General features: G+C 33.8%; 1 protein-coding gene across 1 annotated transcript in view; it reads right to left on the reverse strand.

Moving 5' to 3' along the window:
* LOC145613695 (uncharacterized) overlaps positions 1-13,253 on the reverse strand; it is a 43,800-nt gene extending 30,547 nt beyond the window's left edge. The window contains exons 1-13 of the mRNA XM_081668774.1: positions 13,121-13,253; positions 12,818-12,918; positions 12,640-12,717; positions 9,113-9,240; positions 8,883-8,976; positions 7,493-7,536; positions 7,301-7,369; positions 5,287-5,339; positions 3,916-4,117; positions 3,551-3,619; positions 3,382-3,461; positions 2,594-2,743; positions 743-806 (exon numbers count right to left, since the gene is read on the reverse strand). Coding sequence (XP_081524900.1) covers positions 743-806; positions 2,594-2,743; positions 3,382-3,461; positions 3,551-3,619; positions 3,916-4,117; positions 5,287-5,339; positions 7,301-7,369; positions 7,493-7,536; positions 8,883-8,976; positions 9,113-9,240; positions 12,640-12,717; positions 12,818-12,908 — 1,122 coding nt within the window. The 5' untranslated portion in view covers positions 12,909-12,918; positions 13,121-13,253. The remainder of the gene's footprint in view (positions 1-742; positions 807-2,593; positions 2,744-3,381; positions 3,462-3,550; positions 3,620-3,915; positions 4,118-5,286; positions 5,340-7,300; positions 7,370-7,492; positions 7,537-8,882; positions 8,977-9,112; positions 9,241-12,639; positions 12,718-12,817; positions 12,919-13,120) is intronic.
* Between the last annotated feature and the right edge of the window lie 4,654 nt (positions 13,254-17,907).

Consider the following 17,907-nt stretch of genomic DNA (forward strand, 5'->3'; position numbering starts at 1 on the left):
TAGGGGGGTTTTAGGTATACGGAATTTTATTTGACTGATTGAGTCTCATTTGGATTAGTACTTGGTATAATTATCTTTGAAGCTTACTCATTTTTTGTTTAGATCTTGTAAACTGAAAAGGTCTAGCCCCCAAACCTAATCTTTACTGCATACAAAGTTCAATACTGATTCATCAATTAATGTGCCTAAGTAGTAAACATGTGACAATATTGGAGAAAGTTACAAACACAACGAAACTAAAAAGAGCGTCCACAACTTCCTTGGATAGAATAATAGGATATCCTTAATTGGTTGAGGGATCACAAACCAAATGCTCTTATAGAATAAGATTCTTAAAAGTAAGGCCTTAACAATAAAGACATGGCTGGCTCGATTTAACTTATCGAGTAAAATACACCAATGCAATAAATGAAAGGCCAAATGGAAATTTTATGGGAAAATAATATTTGCATGCTAGATTGGATATGTATGTCTGAGCAGGGATTAGGTATAAAATTATGCAATAAATCTTGTGACATATTTAGTGTAGGGTAGGTGGCTCAGACTGAGGAGGGTGAATGAATACAGATTCTAAAATTGGTCTCTGCAACAGAAAATACTTCTACTTCCGCACAATTGTTCATTCAGTGATAACTTTACAAAAAAATTTGTAGGTCGATGTAGCACAGCAAGAGTGCAACTGCACAAGAACAATAAAATTGTCTTAAAGGTATCAAATTCCAAAACCAGTAACCATTGTTACCTGCTCCCTCTGAAGGAAATCCAATTTGACCTTGTACAAATTCACATATTTCCGAAGATGAACTCTGGGAGATATAAGTAAATTACTTCAGCAAGGAAATATATATATATATATATATATATATATATATATATATATATATAAATATAAATAAATCAAGAGACAGAGACAACACCATTTAAAAGAAAAAACGAATGTCACGATGCTCAGAAGACATATATCCTAAAATCAAACATAAAAAATGGCAACATCAAACAACAACTTCAAAACATCACGTCAAAAGAAAAGATTTAGACCGGCATTGAATTTTGGTCAGAGGTCAGCCTAATGAAGAGTTCTGGCAATAAACCCTAGCCAGCTGAACATACCAGAACTACATTTTGATAAACTTTAAAGCAATGACTTGCGAAGTATGATTTACATCACAAACATTTTGGGAGCATTGTGCTAAAACTGCCATTCTGCCGCTAAAAACTGATCATCACAATGCGATTGCATAGTACTAATGATAGGAATAAAAATAAAAATTAAAAAAAAAAAGACTTCAAAATTTTCAGTCAGAAAAATACAATGATCAGTATAAATCGTAAAGCTGAAGTTAGTATGATCAGGTGGACAGCTAGTTCATAACAAATTCACAACTACATGTCAACTGGGCGGAAAGTCATACTTCATCATAATACACCTTGAGTTGTGGAAACTTATATTTCCTGTTTCTGATTCTTGTGAGTACTCCCCTCATAGGAACAATATTTAACCATTTATTTAAACCTTGAAATGTGTACTTTACCATTATATGTCCATAAAAACTATAAAAGCAAGCGCTTATGAGAGCAATTATTTTTGTAAGAAAAAGGGAAAAAAAAAAAAAAAAAAAAAAAAAACAGCATTTTACAATGTAAAAATCCATGAATACAGCTGTGGTCACCTTTAAGGAACTGACCACAAATGTGATAATGAGAGTCTTGTCATAGAAATCTATTTAGATTAAAAAAAAATTACAAAATGTACTACTTAAAAATACTAATCCCTCCATTCCTGAACACTTGCAACAGCTGCTTTTTATGTCTGTTTCCAAATACAAATACTTACAACAAGACTTCCTACTTTAGCAAGAGACCACCATTATTTTATTGTTTCTCTTTTCCAATAACCCCACTAGTATAAGATCATTATGTTTCTCTCCCAACCTTACTTGCACTAATTCTTCATTGTTTCTCTATCTCACAAACAATTAAATATACCCCAAATCAATTTACTTGCATCTCAGTTTTTTCATTTTATATGTATTACCCGCAATATTTCCTAAAAATACATATTAATTCAAAGTGTTCCAAGTGGAGGGAGTAAACACTAATCAGAAATTTTTTTTCTCCTCTAAATGGTGGTACTAGTATCTACAATGCTGAGGAATTCTTTAGACTGTATACACTTTCAAAACCAACTAAACCAAGCCAGTCACCCTTGTTGTCATCAATAATAAAGATGTCCCACTAGTTCCATGCATTTTGAGCTAATGCGAGTTGTTAAGTACGAGCTTTGGTCTATGATCCAGATTTAGGTCTATGATCCAGATTTATATGGTATAAAACTCTAGAAAATTTCTATAAGAAGTATTTCCCAAAGCATACAGCATGTATTAGCAAAAATAACAGACATGTTAAAATCTTGACCAAACAATGTCACAACATCAGATAAAATTACTGCAAAAAATTAAATTGATTCAACAAAACAACCAGACTAGTGAAATCTAAAGCCTGGCATACTCAATTCAAAGCTGAAATGTGGTCTTTTAAATAAAAATAAAAACACACAAACAAAACGGGGAAAACATTATATTGTTGGACATACAGTTTTTGCCCGAGATACCACCATGATGTTTTCTTCCGTCTCTTACGAACATCAAAAAGAACAGATTCTTTAGCATAGCGCCACCAGACCTTCTGCCATCCCTTCAGTTTCTTTGATAATGGACAGTCCCAGGGACGGTAGCGTCCGTACCTGCAGAGTAGGGATGCAAAACATAGCATCATGGTTATGATAAAATCATATTTGCTTCTGCCCAGAGTCAAAGAACTGACAAGAGGTGAATATTAATCCAATTAAAGTACATAGATTTGCTAAATGGTATTTGATATTAGCTTCAGAAACACATGACACAAATTGACCATCTTCAGTTTGTGTCCTATGGAAAATAGCTTGTTTTGGTGGGTAAGTGGCCAGTAGCTCAGGATTCTGAAACAGTATAAACATTAATAAAAGAAGTGGAATAGATCAGACAATCAGAGCAATGTTACATGAGTATTCAGAAATTTGAACAACACCAAAAGAGACAAGATCTTAAGATCTATGATAAAATGATGAGCCAAAGACAGCCTAAATTGAGCCTAGGGTTGAATGGCAGCCAGTTGTGTATACACTTGCACAGAAAACTGATAAGTTAACACATTATGTCCAACATAATTTAAGCTGTGGTGTCAATTGGGACAATAGCATTTGTTTTAATACACGCCCAATTAAACTTGCTCAAGAGCTTAAAGATCAAAAGATAACTTTTTGCAACTAGAAACTAATGAAGCAGATAACATTAGGTGCGAACATGAAAAGAGGAAGTAGTAGATTATATGAGTTGAAATTACTTTTCCCTCAGCTGACATGTACAGATATAGTCTGAAAACTTCAAGACGTGCTGTAGCTGAGTAGGATTTATGGTCATGACCTGACAGAAAAAAAACGAGAGGCGTAAAGAAACTAACTAGACACTCAATAACTTGGAACCCAGAGATTGCTCCATATCAGTCAACCAACCAGTTTTGTCAACTCAACAGCAACAGAATATTGAGGAGCATCAAGCTCAAGCTTTCCAGACTTTGTCACCTTGAGTAGAGCAAGACAAACGTATCAGGGCCAGGCATAAGTTACAATTTTCATTTCAAAACAAGATTCATCATGGCTCTAGAATGACAAGGAACAAATGGTACTAGTTTCTCAATTTGAAATAAATAAAGCTTTCAAAAAATTTGATCAGGTTACAAAATACAAACCACAGTAGAGCCCATCAAAACGATTTAGATCAATTAAAAATGGGAATTTAAAAGAAGCAACTTTATGTAAAAACAACACTGAAAAAAGGTTATTAAATTTTTTGCATAGACAAATGCAGACATCAATACCTGTAGAGATAAATCAAACGGTGTCACTAAATAGTCATATTCATCCACATCAGTTGTTGCATTTTTCCACAATACATTTTCTCCAATAACATTGGCATCCGAGGAATTCAGAACCCCTTCAAGGGTGCAACAGTAAATCCCCAGACCATAGATCTCCACAGTCTTGTTGACCTGACCACCTCTTGCCTTTGAGCTCAAGGGCCTGGAAACAGAAGATGGACAAAGATCATGCTACTTATACTACTAAATTAGGAACAAAAAAAGAAAAAAAAAAAAACACAATAAAAACACAAAAAAAAAACAAAAAACAAAAAAAACACAAAAAAAATAAAAAAACAAAAAACAAAAAAAAAAAAGAAAAACATTACATTGACCAATGCAAGTAATTGAAGATCGGAAGGTAATCACTTATAGATGAGGGTAGGTACAGTCAGAAGAAAATGTAAAAGGCTCAACAAGGATTGAAACAGCTGAAGTGATGAAACCCCCTATAATATTAAATAATACAACAGCCTAACTGCCAAGATTGGAGTAGTAAAGGCAAAGACCAACGAGCAAAGCAGAGTTTCAAAGCACTTTGTTTTTGACAAGAGTTAATAGTATTCTTCACTGTCAAAAAAAATTAAAAATCAATTATGGAAAACTTTCAAATCCCTCTTATTTCAGATTGATATTTACCTAACACACACAATAAGAAAGGATTTCTATTGAATCATCACAAATCCCTCATTTAGCTGGGCTACTATTTTTCCTAGCTTGAAAATAATAGGCAAGTTTTTTTACTTTATGTCATTGAGGTCATTTGCCAAGACAGTATAGAGCAGATCTAAAAAATGTTCACTCAAGACCACCATCAGCTGCTAACACACAGCAAGTCTCACAAATACTTTGGGAGGCAATATGCAACAAGCTCACAACATCTACACAGTTTATATGTGATATACACGGAGTAGCAAACAAAAAGACTGTGAACTAGTTCTCTTCACCTTATTACAGAAATTTATCGCTCCATAGTTATTCTTGAAAGTATCTGATCACATCAGAGCAGTCCAAACCAAACCAGACCATAAAGATTGAAAAGATTCTAACAAGATCCCACATGACAATGTTTTTTCTTATACAATAGTGTTAAAATACAGTTTAAGTTAAATCACATCAGGGCATCAGACATTCAGATCACACCAAAATAGACCATAAAGATTGAGCAGTTCAAACCAGAACATCTTTGATTTGGTTATCATGTCCATTAACATTGAAATTTCTCAGCAACGCAAGAAGTACATATTTTTGCAATGCTCTAATTTCCAAAGGAACAGTATGAACAGTTAACTTGCAACCTACACATATTTCTTTGCAGGGACAAATGATTACCCATCAGGAGCTTGCTTCATCTCCAAGCTTGAAAATCTTAAACCAAACTGCATCTGCATCAAAGAAAGAGTTGGTGCACATTTGATTCAGTCTTTAAACATCATCCAGCTCATATCACTTAGGGGCTGTCGTTTGGTTAGGACTATTCATCAAAGGTAATGGGAATTAACTGCCTTGATTCCCTTTGTTGTTGTTTGTTAGGCCTTTTTTCCCATTCCCTTTACCCTCTTCATTCCCCCAAATCCTTCTAAGTTGATTCCCCACCCCCCCCCCCTAGGTATTTCCATTCCCATTCCTTAGCCACCACTACACCACCATACCACCACCCTCCTACCTACCCGAATCACCGGAAACCTGCACCACCGCCAGCCACGTCAACACTCGCCTCCTCTTCCCCACACCTCGCCGCACCTCCCTTCCCTTTGCCGACTATCCGCACTCCTGAAACCCTGTCCCCTCCCTGTAAAAACAAAAAAAAAAACCTTCTCCCTCACTGTAAAACGGCCGGCCGGCCCTCCCCCACCCTCAAAACCCTAGCGCCTAGGGTTTCGAGGGTGGGGGAGGGTCGGACGGCGGGTTTTATGGGGAGTGAGGGATGTTTTTCGGGAGAGGGATGTTTCTAGGGTTTCTCGGGGCTGACTTTCAAGGGAGGGAAGAGCTGCGCGGGGGCCGACGAGGGGTGGGGGAGGCGAGGGGCACGGGAGAGTCGGCGAGGGGCGGGGGAGGTCGGCGAAGGGCGGGGGAAGTGCGGCGGGTGGTTTGGTGACGGATGGTGGTTGGAAAAGGTGGAAAGTAATGAATTAGGTGGTTGTGTGTTGGTTGTGGGGTGGTTGTGTGGTGGTGGGACTGATGGGATTGTTTCCCTTTGTTTTTAAAACAAACAACATAGAGAATTTAAGGCATTTTCATTCCATTCCCTTTGATCATTCCATTCCGTTTACCCCGAGTGAACTAAACAGCCCCTTAGAAAATTAAATAAATAAATAAATATTTAAAGAAAACCAAAAGAAATGTGATCTGTTTCTAGATCCTACATTCCAAAGAAGAGTGAGGGCTAATAAGACCTAAAATAAGATTAGAAGACATAGATTGTATAGTAAGAAAGTATGAAACAAACTTTTGCTTGTGTTTCATGGAAACCACTGTATCCATCCATTAAACACTCATACAATGAATGTAATAAATGAAAGGAAATCAGCCATTAGCATGTTAACCTAAGAAATTAGATAAGGTGATAAGAAGCTTATGAATTTGATAACTAAACAGGCCAAAATTGAAATAACCAAAGTGAAAACTACAATGACATCAAGCTACCATGTACAGGAATTGATACTCCAAATGTAACACTTTGATCAAAACATACAAAATCCACATCAGAGTAAGCTTCCCTGCATAGACAACTTCTCCTGTTTTCAATACATTAACTTTGAGCACTGTTTTATGAACATACATATGTTTATTAAAATTTTTAAAAAAAAAACATATGCCATATAATGTAAAATGTTGTTGGATTAGTCACTATTTATATTTTGATATTTTCAAAGAATCAATATTTTATAAATTTTACTAATAGATAATTAATGATATTACTGGTCAGAAAGGTAAGTTGGTAAATATGAAAGTAAAGTTGTTGCAATTTTAAGGAAATGGAGTAAGTATATACAAGCATAACATTGTCAAATCTATAACATAAAACTTCAGAAAAAAAAAATGAGGGAAGATAACAAGGGAAAAACAGGAAGAAAGATGATTGTCTGACCAAAGAGAAATCCATTCACACAATAGAATCCTACAGTGTGGATGAGCAAAATCTAGGACCAGATATACACATACAAACACACTCACAAACACTAACTCTGGTATCTATTATCAGCAACAAATACTGAAAATCAAAGCCATTGTAAATTGACTTTAAAAAAATATCATCATATCAAATAAACATAGAATAACAGGAATAACAAGAAAATCATTTCTCAGAAATTAAAAGAATTCACTTTAAAGAGAAAAGTAATACCGATGGAGACTCTGTATCACGATATACTATATGAACATTCCTCATAGATACTTGAATGCTATCAAGGATCTGTACACACAAAATTGAATAATGTGAGCACTTTGATGGACTTAAGTCACTAAACTCAGAGAGCAACACCTATAGAGAAAAATATTTTCCAATAATAACAGCAATAATAAATCAGACAATCACCCTTCCAGTCACATGTGAGATTAATGATTGCCCTGCTTGATTATCTGCAAAAAATAATCAAATAAATAAAAAGGGGAGAAGAGGAATTTAGAGAGGAAAGAAAAGGAGAGAACGAAATACAAGGCAAGCATAGGCCAGATAAACTGATAAGAGGCCCATAGAACTGAATTTCAATGTTATACTCTTCATTTTCTTAATCATGCATCAAATTAAATACTCTTTCCAGCCCAACTTAGTTTGCCTACATTTACTTTTTTCAGCTGTCCCAATTTAATTTGCCTATTTTTCTGGCAAGGGCCAACTATTATTACTTCTCTATTTCTCTTTACTACCCTTGACCAACCAATAATCTCTCACCTCTGATTCGAAAAATATTACTACCTAACCATCTCCCATCACATCTACCTTTTTATTTAAACAATTACTGATGACACCAAAACAGCTCCAAAAACTATATGGTCAGATAATTAGGCTAACTAAATTGGGACAAGGGAGTATTATCATAAAACAAATGTTACTAGTGACAATGACCTTGCATCCCAGTTGAGTTTGCAACTGGAAACTAGTAGCTATACAGTTAGACAGCTTCATTAATTATAGAATCCTTCCTGCGGGTCATGGGGCCAGTCTGTAAGATATAGGAGGTAGAAGGGTGTAGAAATAGTACGCTTACCTATCCATGGGTTTAGCAGCAAGACAGGGAAGATGGAATCAGAAATGCTACCGACTGTGGTGCTTGAGGGAGTACGAAAACTAATGTTTAAAAGCAATTGATGGAAGGTAAATTTAAGAAAGCAGGAATTAAGGAAGGTTAGGAAAGATGCCAGTCGAATGTTCATCAACTTGTCAAAGAACACACTGAAAATGGTATGGTATGGCATGGTGCTCAAAAAACATGAATTGCAGACAGCAGAAGGTGGATTAGTTGACAAATTTACAGCAAACAGCAACACTAATAACGAATTAGACTCAGCACAATCAACAGCTTATATTAGTAACAGACTTTGGCTATGCTGTAGTTGACTGGGATGAGGAAACCTAGATCTTTGATGACGATTGACGAGGGCCAAACATTGACAAAGGGCTCATTACCACAGGGGCTTGATGACTTTGATGGTTCCTTTCCAAAACTAAGAAGCTCCAACTAAGGGCAAATTATAATACCTAAACAAGTTTTTCTTTGCCATCCTTCATCTTCTCCACAACTATTTTTTGACAATTGGCTGTCTCTTGATTAGAAGATTATACTTTTATCTGTCTACCTTTACCTTCCTATCAAGAACATCTTAATAAAAGCACTAGCCTAGACTATAACATTCAATACGACTCAGTCGGGCAACAACGAGTACATCACTAAGAGATGATAAAGAGGCATAAGATCAGGTCTCACCACAGACACGTCTTGACAGTTTTGCCAGCTCTGCAGCAGCAAGCTTTGCTTTTTTAGCAGCTAATTCTCTTCTTTCAACAGCATCTACGCTCCACTGCAGATACAAGGGTAAATGAGATAACTAAACACATTTTATAACCAATGCCCAAGAGAGAGAGAGACAACAGGCTAGCATCAGATGCTTTTCCCCAAGGAAAACATCTAGGGAAGTGCATAGAAGATAGGGATACCTCATGATCATCACGTGGACCGGCACAAAGATTGACATCTTCAAGTTCTAAGCTTATTACAATAGGGTCCCAAGACTCCCAACTCAGCTTTTTCCAAGAAATTCCAATTCTAAGCCTACCAACCTGACCTGTCAATCAATCAAATGTGGATTTTAATGAAAAATAAGTGACCAAATTTAAACATGCATACTTGAAACAACTCTAAAAACCCAAAAAGAAAACAATAACAAAATCACCAAGTTTGACTTGTGTGACAGGTGATTCGGAGAAAACAATAGTAATAAAACAACTATAAGCGAAAAAAAAAAACCCACTCTATATATGTTACAGTACTAGGAATGAAGACGTTTAATACCTTTATACAAAAAAAATATTTCATACCTTCCCCCCCCCCCCCCCCTCACCGTAGGGTTACCCTCTGCAAGTTTCAGCAATGATAGGCAATTTTCTTACAAATTAATATTGCGGCATCATATTAACCCCATTCTTAACTAGCATAACCCCAACATATGAAATTTTAGGTAGGAATAAATGTAATCTTAACCTTCCACGTATCATCCTACCCGACAGTTAGAAAAAGATGGTTCCAACATCCAAGTGGCATTAGTTTTGCCACTGACAAGGACCAAAAATTTACAACATTTTCCCCTATATGCAAGCTTCCAAGGAAAAAGAAAAATGAACACGTCATCAGTAATTTATTAAAATATATACATATTTCCTCTATTCTTTTAATATTGCACCACATGCCTTTTTACAAAGTTTCACAAATATTGCACCTTATCCATTTTAGGAAAATACATATCTCTGTTCACACTGCAAATACCGTATAAACCTTACTTTTTAATACTTGTTTCTTTAGTTACGCTTATTATCATGGGAACTTTTGTATTTTTACCTTTTTCTCTCTCTTCTTTTTTCCCACTACCAAAAAAAATCGTGCCAAACCCTTATGGCGCAATATTAAAAGAATGGAGGAAGGCACAACAAAAAAGAGGGCTAACAACAGAAAGGCTCATGCCCACAAGGACCTTAACCAATCATTAAACAATTTATCCTAAAATCATGAAGATTAAAGTGACAAGATGGAGAAAAAATATACTCAATAACCAATAAAATATTAAACAACCAAGTAAAAGCCTCAAATTGTGGAATTTGAAACCTAGAGAGTGGATGCTAAATCCTCAGTAATAATTCATTAATTTTTATTCTTTCTGATTGAACACTATATTGCCAAAAGGCCCAAAAGAATCAATATCTGCACTTCGGCAACCAAACATTTTATCCTGCTTTCACGAGCAACAAAAGTTTTCACAGAAAAAAAAAAAAAAAAAAAAAAAAAGCAAGAACCAGTTCAGCACAAAAAAATGGTATAAAGACTAAATATCAAAGAGAAAAATTCTAAGGACAAAAGAGTAGAGGACAATCAAAAGATTATCCCTCTTCAGGTGCAAACTACAGGAATTAATATGAGAAAATACTTTGACTTTTAAGATCTTGAATAGGGATTTTTACTTTGACCACCGCCAAGAACAAAAAAAAAAGGAAAGAAAAAAAAAAGAGAAGCTATTTGGATGACTTCCATATCGCAAATTGGGGAAAAATTCAAGGAAGATGCATAAGCTCTTAACTAGAAAAGGAGCCAGGCTATGCTTCCAAACCATCTCATGATTCTCATCATTCCACTCCTTAGAGTCCTCTTAAACAAAAAGTTGTTCCGAAAGTATCAAGAATAATTCTTTCTAAATGCTTTAAGAAACCATGCCCTACAAACACCTCTAAAAAGGTGGCCTCTTTAAATAAGGCAAATTTGGAACACGGAGAAACTCAGGAACAAGAATCCTTCCAGAAGAAATCTAAAATAGCAACAAAATAGAAGAACATCACTTATATAGTTATATTCGTCTCTTCTGTTCCTAAAGCCTCCTTATACAGTTATACTACCTCCTTATACAGTTATACTCCCTCTAACTTACTTTACTTGCCCCATTTGGCAAAACAGCGACAAACTCACAAATCAAAACAGAAGTGTGGAATCTTGGTTCCATTATACAAACCCAAATACCACAACAAAGTAGCACCACTTAGAAGGAAAATATTTTTAAATGATAGAAAAGAAAAAAGGAGCATAACTGTAATGAACTTCCTTAAGGGAAAGGTAATACGGATAGTTTAGTTATTAATAGTGATCAAATGTAGTACATAAGAAGGGTAAATAGGCAATGCACTAAGAAATGCCACCTGTGCACATGAGACAGAAGAACTCAGTCTAAAATCATCCTAGGGAGGGAGAATGTAAGTATAAAAAGGGAAGAGAGATATTGAGAAAGCATGCAGAATTTTGTATTAGGGAAACCTAAAGAGAGTATGGCCTCAAGCCATTGTGAGAGAGTTAAGGCCTAACGCTATTAACCTTATCATTTTGTAACCCTTCCACCATTATATATCAATATCAAAGCTTCAATCTTTATTAATTTGCTAGAAAAATCAGAAAGTCTTGCTGTTATATTGGTTTTGTTGTGTGACTGATCTAAATCCATCACAATAACCTAGCTTGTGAGCTTAATGGCTTCAAACCTACATATATCAGCACAAAAATGAGAAGAATACAAATTTAAGGAAAAATCTACACATAATTTGCAATGACTTAATATTAAGGGAGAGCATAATAGGGTACTCTATTAAAAATCCTGAAATCAGAACCTGTAGCAGCAGGTTCCTCAAAATGGGAAATGGGTACCCTACATAATTTGATCTTAGTGTATAATTTGAGCTTTAGTAGTACCCTACAGGTTTCGGTTCCAAAAAAAACAACACTAAGAATCTGAACCGTCAAACCGAAACCTCTAGTCCAGGTTCCAAAACTTCCTAACAGTGTCCGATTATGATTCAAGGTACCCTGATTTTTTGCTCACTCCTACTTAATATGGTTGGTAAACACGAGAGATAACCAAAAGGTGGCCTATGTTACTTCAAAGACAGTCTTTTGATGGAATTTTGGCCCAAAAGAAAGTGGCATAAAATGACACAAAAACTTAAGTCGAAATGAAGAGATGAGTAGCATATACACCTTGGTGGCCAATACTAAAGTTATAACATACAATGAGAGTGGAAAATACTAAAGTTATAAAATACAATGAGAGAGCACAGACTGCCACCGACCACAAGAGCATTAGAGCTATGTTACAATCACACCGAAAATATAAATTTCAGGATCAATTTGACTAGTTCAAGTTAAGATATTAATTAGAAATAAGGAGTATAGCGTCACAACTAAGTTAGCAAGACTACTCTTAAAACTTCCTAAGAACATAACACATGGTAGTAGAAAATTTAGATCTCCAAAACATCTCCCAACCTTTACGATACCAAGTTATAATCCATTTTCTCAATCACCTCAAAAACTCGAGAGCCACGTGGTACTATCGCACTTTCACAAAATTTCCTAAGAGCAAAAATTACGCTATACAAGTACAACATTTCTCAAAACAAAACATCACGATACGAATAGGTGGTTTAAGAGTTACATTTTTTGAGAGCAACCGGCAACTGAAGGTAGTCAAATGCTTCAAGTATAAGCTCCACATCCTTCAATACAATCTCATCTACACAAAAAAAAACACACACACACACAAACATCACATATTGTAAACTCCTTGTAATTAAATGTAATACAATTCTAATTATCAAGTAATATACAATTACCTAAAGTGATTTTAAGCTGTTGTTGATGAAAATCTTTGATGTATTTTCCAAGATAACCAAGAAGCAACTGTCGAACTGGTCCCTCAAACATAGTTTATATCCTACAAATTCAACATTTTAGTTCCAAAATGCCAAATGAAAATTCCAAAATTAAGCAAAATATATAAATGTAAAAACATATTGTTCAAAATTAAGCAATGAAACACAATAACAATACCAAACAAAAACCTAATTCTCTGAAATATAATTGCGAATTATATCGAAAGAGTTGAGCAGAGAAGAATAAAGATGATGAATGTTTACCTAGCGAGTGAATCAATTGAATTTTCTGGAAAAACTTGAATTCGCCCCAAATTTGATTCCTCGAAATGCTGTATTTGATCGTCAATTTTTGGCTTCTGTTATGTAACTTGTGTTCTGCTCTGTACTATTATTTCCTCCTGTTTTTCAACGGAGGAGAGAGTAAAATATGAGAAGGGGTAAAAAATGGAGTATTACATTGAATTTTTCACGATTTATGTTAGAACTATTTCATGTCTTGAAGGACTCCTCGAATTGTCTAATAAAACTGACCTCATAGCAATAACAATAAGATGTTAATATTGTAAGTAGGGCTGTGCACCTGTCTAAAACCAGACCGAGACCGGAATGGATTGGGATCGGAATCACAAGAAAAAAACAAGACCGGAATTAACCGGTCCGGTTCCGGTTTGAACCTGAATTTTCAGGTCTGGTCGTTGGACCGGTTATACTTAATTTAGGGATTTGTTTTACAGAAATTAATTGCTTTTATTCATCCATTTGTGTCTCTGAAATTACCTTCTTTTTTTACTAACATTTCCATAATCAGAATATAGATAAACCCACAAATCGGTAAACGTATAAACCCAGGCCGCAACCCCCTAGTCGCCGACCATGCTGGTCGTCCAGGTCTAGTCGTGGCTCGCTGCTCGTCTGGTGTGCGAGGAAAATTGGAGACTTGAGAGTATGAAAGTGAATCAGGTGGCTGTAGAAAGTTAGGGTAAAAGTAAAAGCTAATACTAGTATTATGCTTCGAAAAAATAAGACTTGTGATCGGGTTAAAAAGACATGGGAGATCAATGATTGCCCTGCTTGATTATCTGCAAAAAAATAATCAAATACAAGTAAATAAAAAGGGGAGAAGAGGAATTTAGAGAGGAAAGAAAAGGAGAGAAAGAAATACAAGGCAAGCATAGGCCAGATAAACTGATAAGAGCCTTAAGAGGCCCATAGAACTGAAATTCAATGTTATACTCTTCAGGCAAATTTTAAGATGCACCATGGTGCACCTATTTCTAGGTGCACCACGCCTATACTTTTGAACAATCAGTAAAAAAATCTGAACAATTGTAAATTTTGAACATGTAATAAAAACATCTGAACATCGCAAATTTTGAACATTTAGTTTAAAAATCTGAACAATTGCAATGCATCGTGCCTATACTTTTGAACATTTAGTAAAAGAAATTTGAACAATCAAGAATTTTGAACATTTAGTTAAAAAATCTGAACATCACAATTTTGAACATTTAGTAAAAAAAATATGAACAATCGCAATGCACCACGCCTATAATTTTGAACTTTTAGTAAAAAAATATGAACAATAAATTTTTTTGAACATTTAGTAAAAAAATCTGAACAATCGCAAATTTTAAATTACTACGAGTCAGACAAATTTTGAACTAACTCGTAATAATTCAATAGTTTTGTAATATAAACTGAACATTTAATATATACAAAATGAACATTTCTTGATAAAATATGAACATAAAAATTGCATGTTTATGTTCAATTTTTGTGACGTGTTCATAATCTTTTTACTAAATGTTCATTTTTTTGTAAAATGTTCAATTTTTTTTTACTAAATGTTCAAAAGTATAATAGTGGTGCACCTATTTCTAGGTGCACCATGGTGCACATAATACTAATTGTACTCTTCATTTTCTTAATCATGCATCAAATTAAATATCAATTCCAACCCAAAAGCCCTGTTCTTTTGAGCTTCTGGATAGAGCAGAACAGATTGAAGCAGAGCATAGCAGATATTATTATTATTATTATTATTATTATTATTATTATTATTATTATTATTATTATTATTATTATTATTATTATTATTATTATTATTATTATTATTATATCTCAAAAACAAAAGTCATACAACATTATTAAAACATGTTTTAGTTATAATTTGAACTTTTACAACCCTTATCATAACTTATGGCTTTTGAACTGTACTTATCTAGACTTATGAAATAAGTGAAAATAAGGCGAATAGAAAATGTCTTATAAAAAAAATGAAAAATAAATAAATAAAAAAATTTACAGATATATCTAAGTAAATGCATAAAAACATAAAAGGAATCATCAATTACATACTACTAAAAGCAAACCTAAAATGACACTTGGCAATGTAATATTAAAAAAATTCCCGCCAAAATTACTTGCTAAAAAAATCATTAGTTAGTATATAAAAATAAGGTTTTATTTTATATAAAATCTAAAGTAAACCTCCTAAAGTATCAACTTGCACATTACATATTATGTAAAGACTTTTCCTAACATGTTTTTATTGTTTTAATACCGGGTTAATCGATTATATAATTTTATTTTTATTTTAATTATTCAACATCCGTGCATTGCACGGGGTTTAACCTAGTTCATTATAAAGGTACATCAAGACTTGTTTATTTAATCAAGCCCGATTTAAGCTCTTTCAATCTTGAGTTTAAACTCAAAATGCAAACAAGTGTGAACAAAACTCAAACAAGCTTAACTTTTGACAAGTAAAGTTCAAACAAGATTTTTAAAAATTTGTTCCACGACGTTCCACCCTCAAGATTGCTTAAACACTAATAATCAATTACATACTACTAAAAGCAAACCTAAAATGACACTTGGCAATGTAATATTAAAAAAATTCCCGCCAAAATTACTTGCTAAAAAAATCATTAGTTAGTATATAAAAATAAGGTTTTATTTTATATAAAATCTAAAGTAAACCTCCTAAAGTATCAACTTGCACATTATTTACATATTATGTAAAGACTTTTCCTAACATGTTTTTATTGTTTTAATACCGGGTTAATCGATTATATAATTTTATTTTTATTTTAATTATTCAACATCCGTGCATTGCACGGGGTTTAACCTAGTTCATTATAAAGGTACATCAAGACTTGTTTATTTAATCAAGCCCGATTTAAGCTCTTTCAATCTTGAGTTTAAACTCAAAATGCAAACAAGTGTGAACAAAACTCAAACAAGCTTAACTTTTGACAAGTAAAGTTCAAACAAGATTTTTAAAAATTTGTTCCACGACGTTCCACCCTCAAGATTGCTTAAACACTAATAATATATTAATATTGTCAAGCTTAGATCAAATAGTCTAAAATTCAGTTAGCTCAGCTTGAATCATTTGCTACCCTATGTCCTACGTTTTTTTTTTTAACCTTCTTCTAATTGTATGATTTCTTTTGATCATTAAAATAGTCTTTCTAACAAAATGTACTAATTTTGCAGCTTTTGGATGCTTTAGACCTAATCAAAGCTAGCCTAACCCCATTGCCCGACCTAAAAAATGTCAGGTTTGGGCAAATTATATGGGTCTTTTTTTTGGTTTGTGAATAAAAAAACATTTCTAGTTAAATTTTTAGTCGGTATAACCCTTGTTTTTGTCCAAAATAACAGGTTTGGGCACGTTTTTTTGCCTGATCTGTGCTTACCTCTAGACTACTTTTCATAAAAAAAAAAATACTACTCCGATAAATAAGCAAAATAGTCTTTTAAATGAACTGACCAAAATAAACCAAAAATTGGTCCACATTGTTTTTTTTTTTTTTTTTTTTTTTTTTTTTTTGAAAATAATTGTCCTCATTGATCAAAAGCTTGTCCAAACAAACTCCAATTAGTCAATTAGGCTTGAATCGAAGAGGTAGCCCAAACTGACCGATCACTAATAGCCCAAATTGATCACATAATACTGTGGACTTGTGGTACTCCGAAACCCCGTATTTTTCATCAAGTAACATTACTCTATATCAATGATCCAATATCACAAATTCACAATACACCACCAAGTCACCAACACATAGACTAGACTCAAATAATGTAGGTTTTCCTTTTTTTAACCCCTTAATATATTAGCCTCAATTTAATCATGCTCTTATTTGAAAAACAATCCCCAATAACTAACTATTCGTCCTTAAGTGAGTCCATATAATTTTGTATTCAACAAAATGGTTTTAAGTAGTCCTTGATGATCAATATATATATATATATATATATATATATATATATATATATATATATATATATATATATATATATGAATCTATTATATTGTAGCAAATAGGAAAGTGGATATCAATATATCATTTTATTAAAACAGTTTGTCAAATTTCTTATATAATGCCCTTTTTTTTTTTTTTTTTTTTTTTTTTTTTTTTTTTTTTTTTTTGTGCTTAGAGAACCACAAGGTCAAAGGGTGAGAATCAATCTCAAGATCTCTTGAAATTAGGAGGGAAGCTCTAACCTCTTGAGCTATCCCTCACTCTCATAATGCTCAGGCCCGGTTATGGCATGTGCAAAGAGACCAACAACACAGGGCCCCCAAACTCAAAGGGCCCAATTTTCGATAGCAGCCCAATCCCTTAAAAAATAATAATAAAACAATCCTCTCTATTTCCATATTACTTTGTCTGTAGCATACGGTATTACAGTGTAGGCCTGTGGGATGCTCCTCTTGTGTTGTAGACCCACTTCTTGGGTATAGTAAAATCTACTAAAGTAATTATTTTATCTTATTCATACTTTCCAATTTCCATATGTTCTTCAGTAATGCCTAGGAAGTAGGAACTTCAAGAGTTTTCGGTTTTTTCTTTGTTTTCATATTTCATTTACTACGAGTAACTTTTTTTTTTTTTTGAAAGAATTTACTACGAGTAACTTTCTTCTTCTTTTTTTTTTTTTTTTCTTTTTATGGGACATTTCCTAACTCTCTTGTTTCACTCAATTATAATTAGGAAAATTTACACTTTGGTGTCCCAACGTTTAAGTAAATTCCACTT

The sequence above is a fragment of the Chenopodium album genome, chromosome 25, assembly GCF_948465745.1.
Source record: "Chenopodium album chromosome 25, dcCheAlbu1.1, whole genome shotgun sequence".
In the NCBI taxonomy this organism is placed as follows: Eukaryota; Viridiplantae; Streptophyta; class Magnoliopsida; order Caryophyllales; family Amaranthaceae; genus Chenopodium; species Chenopodium album.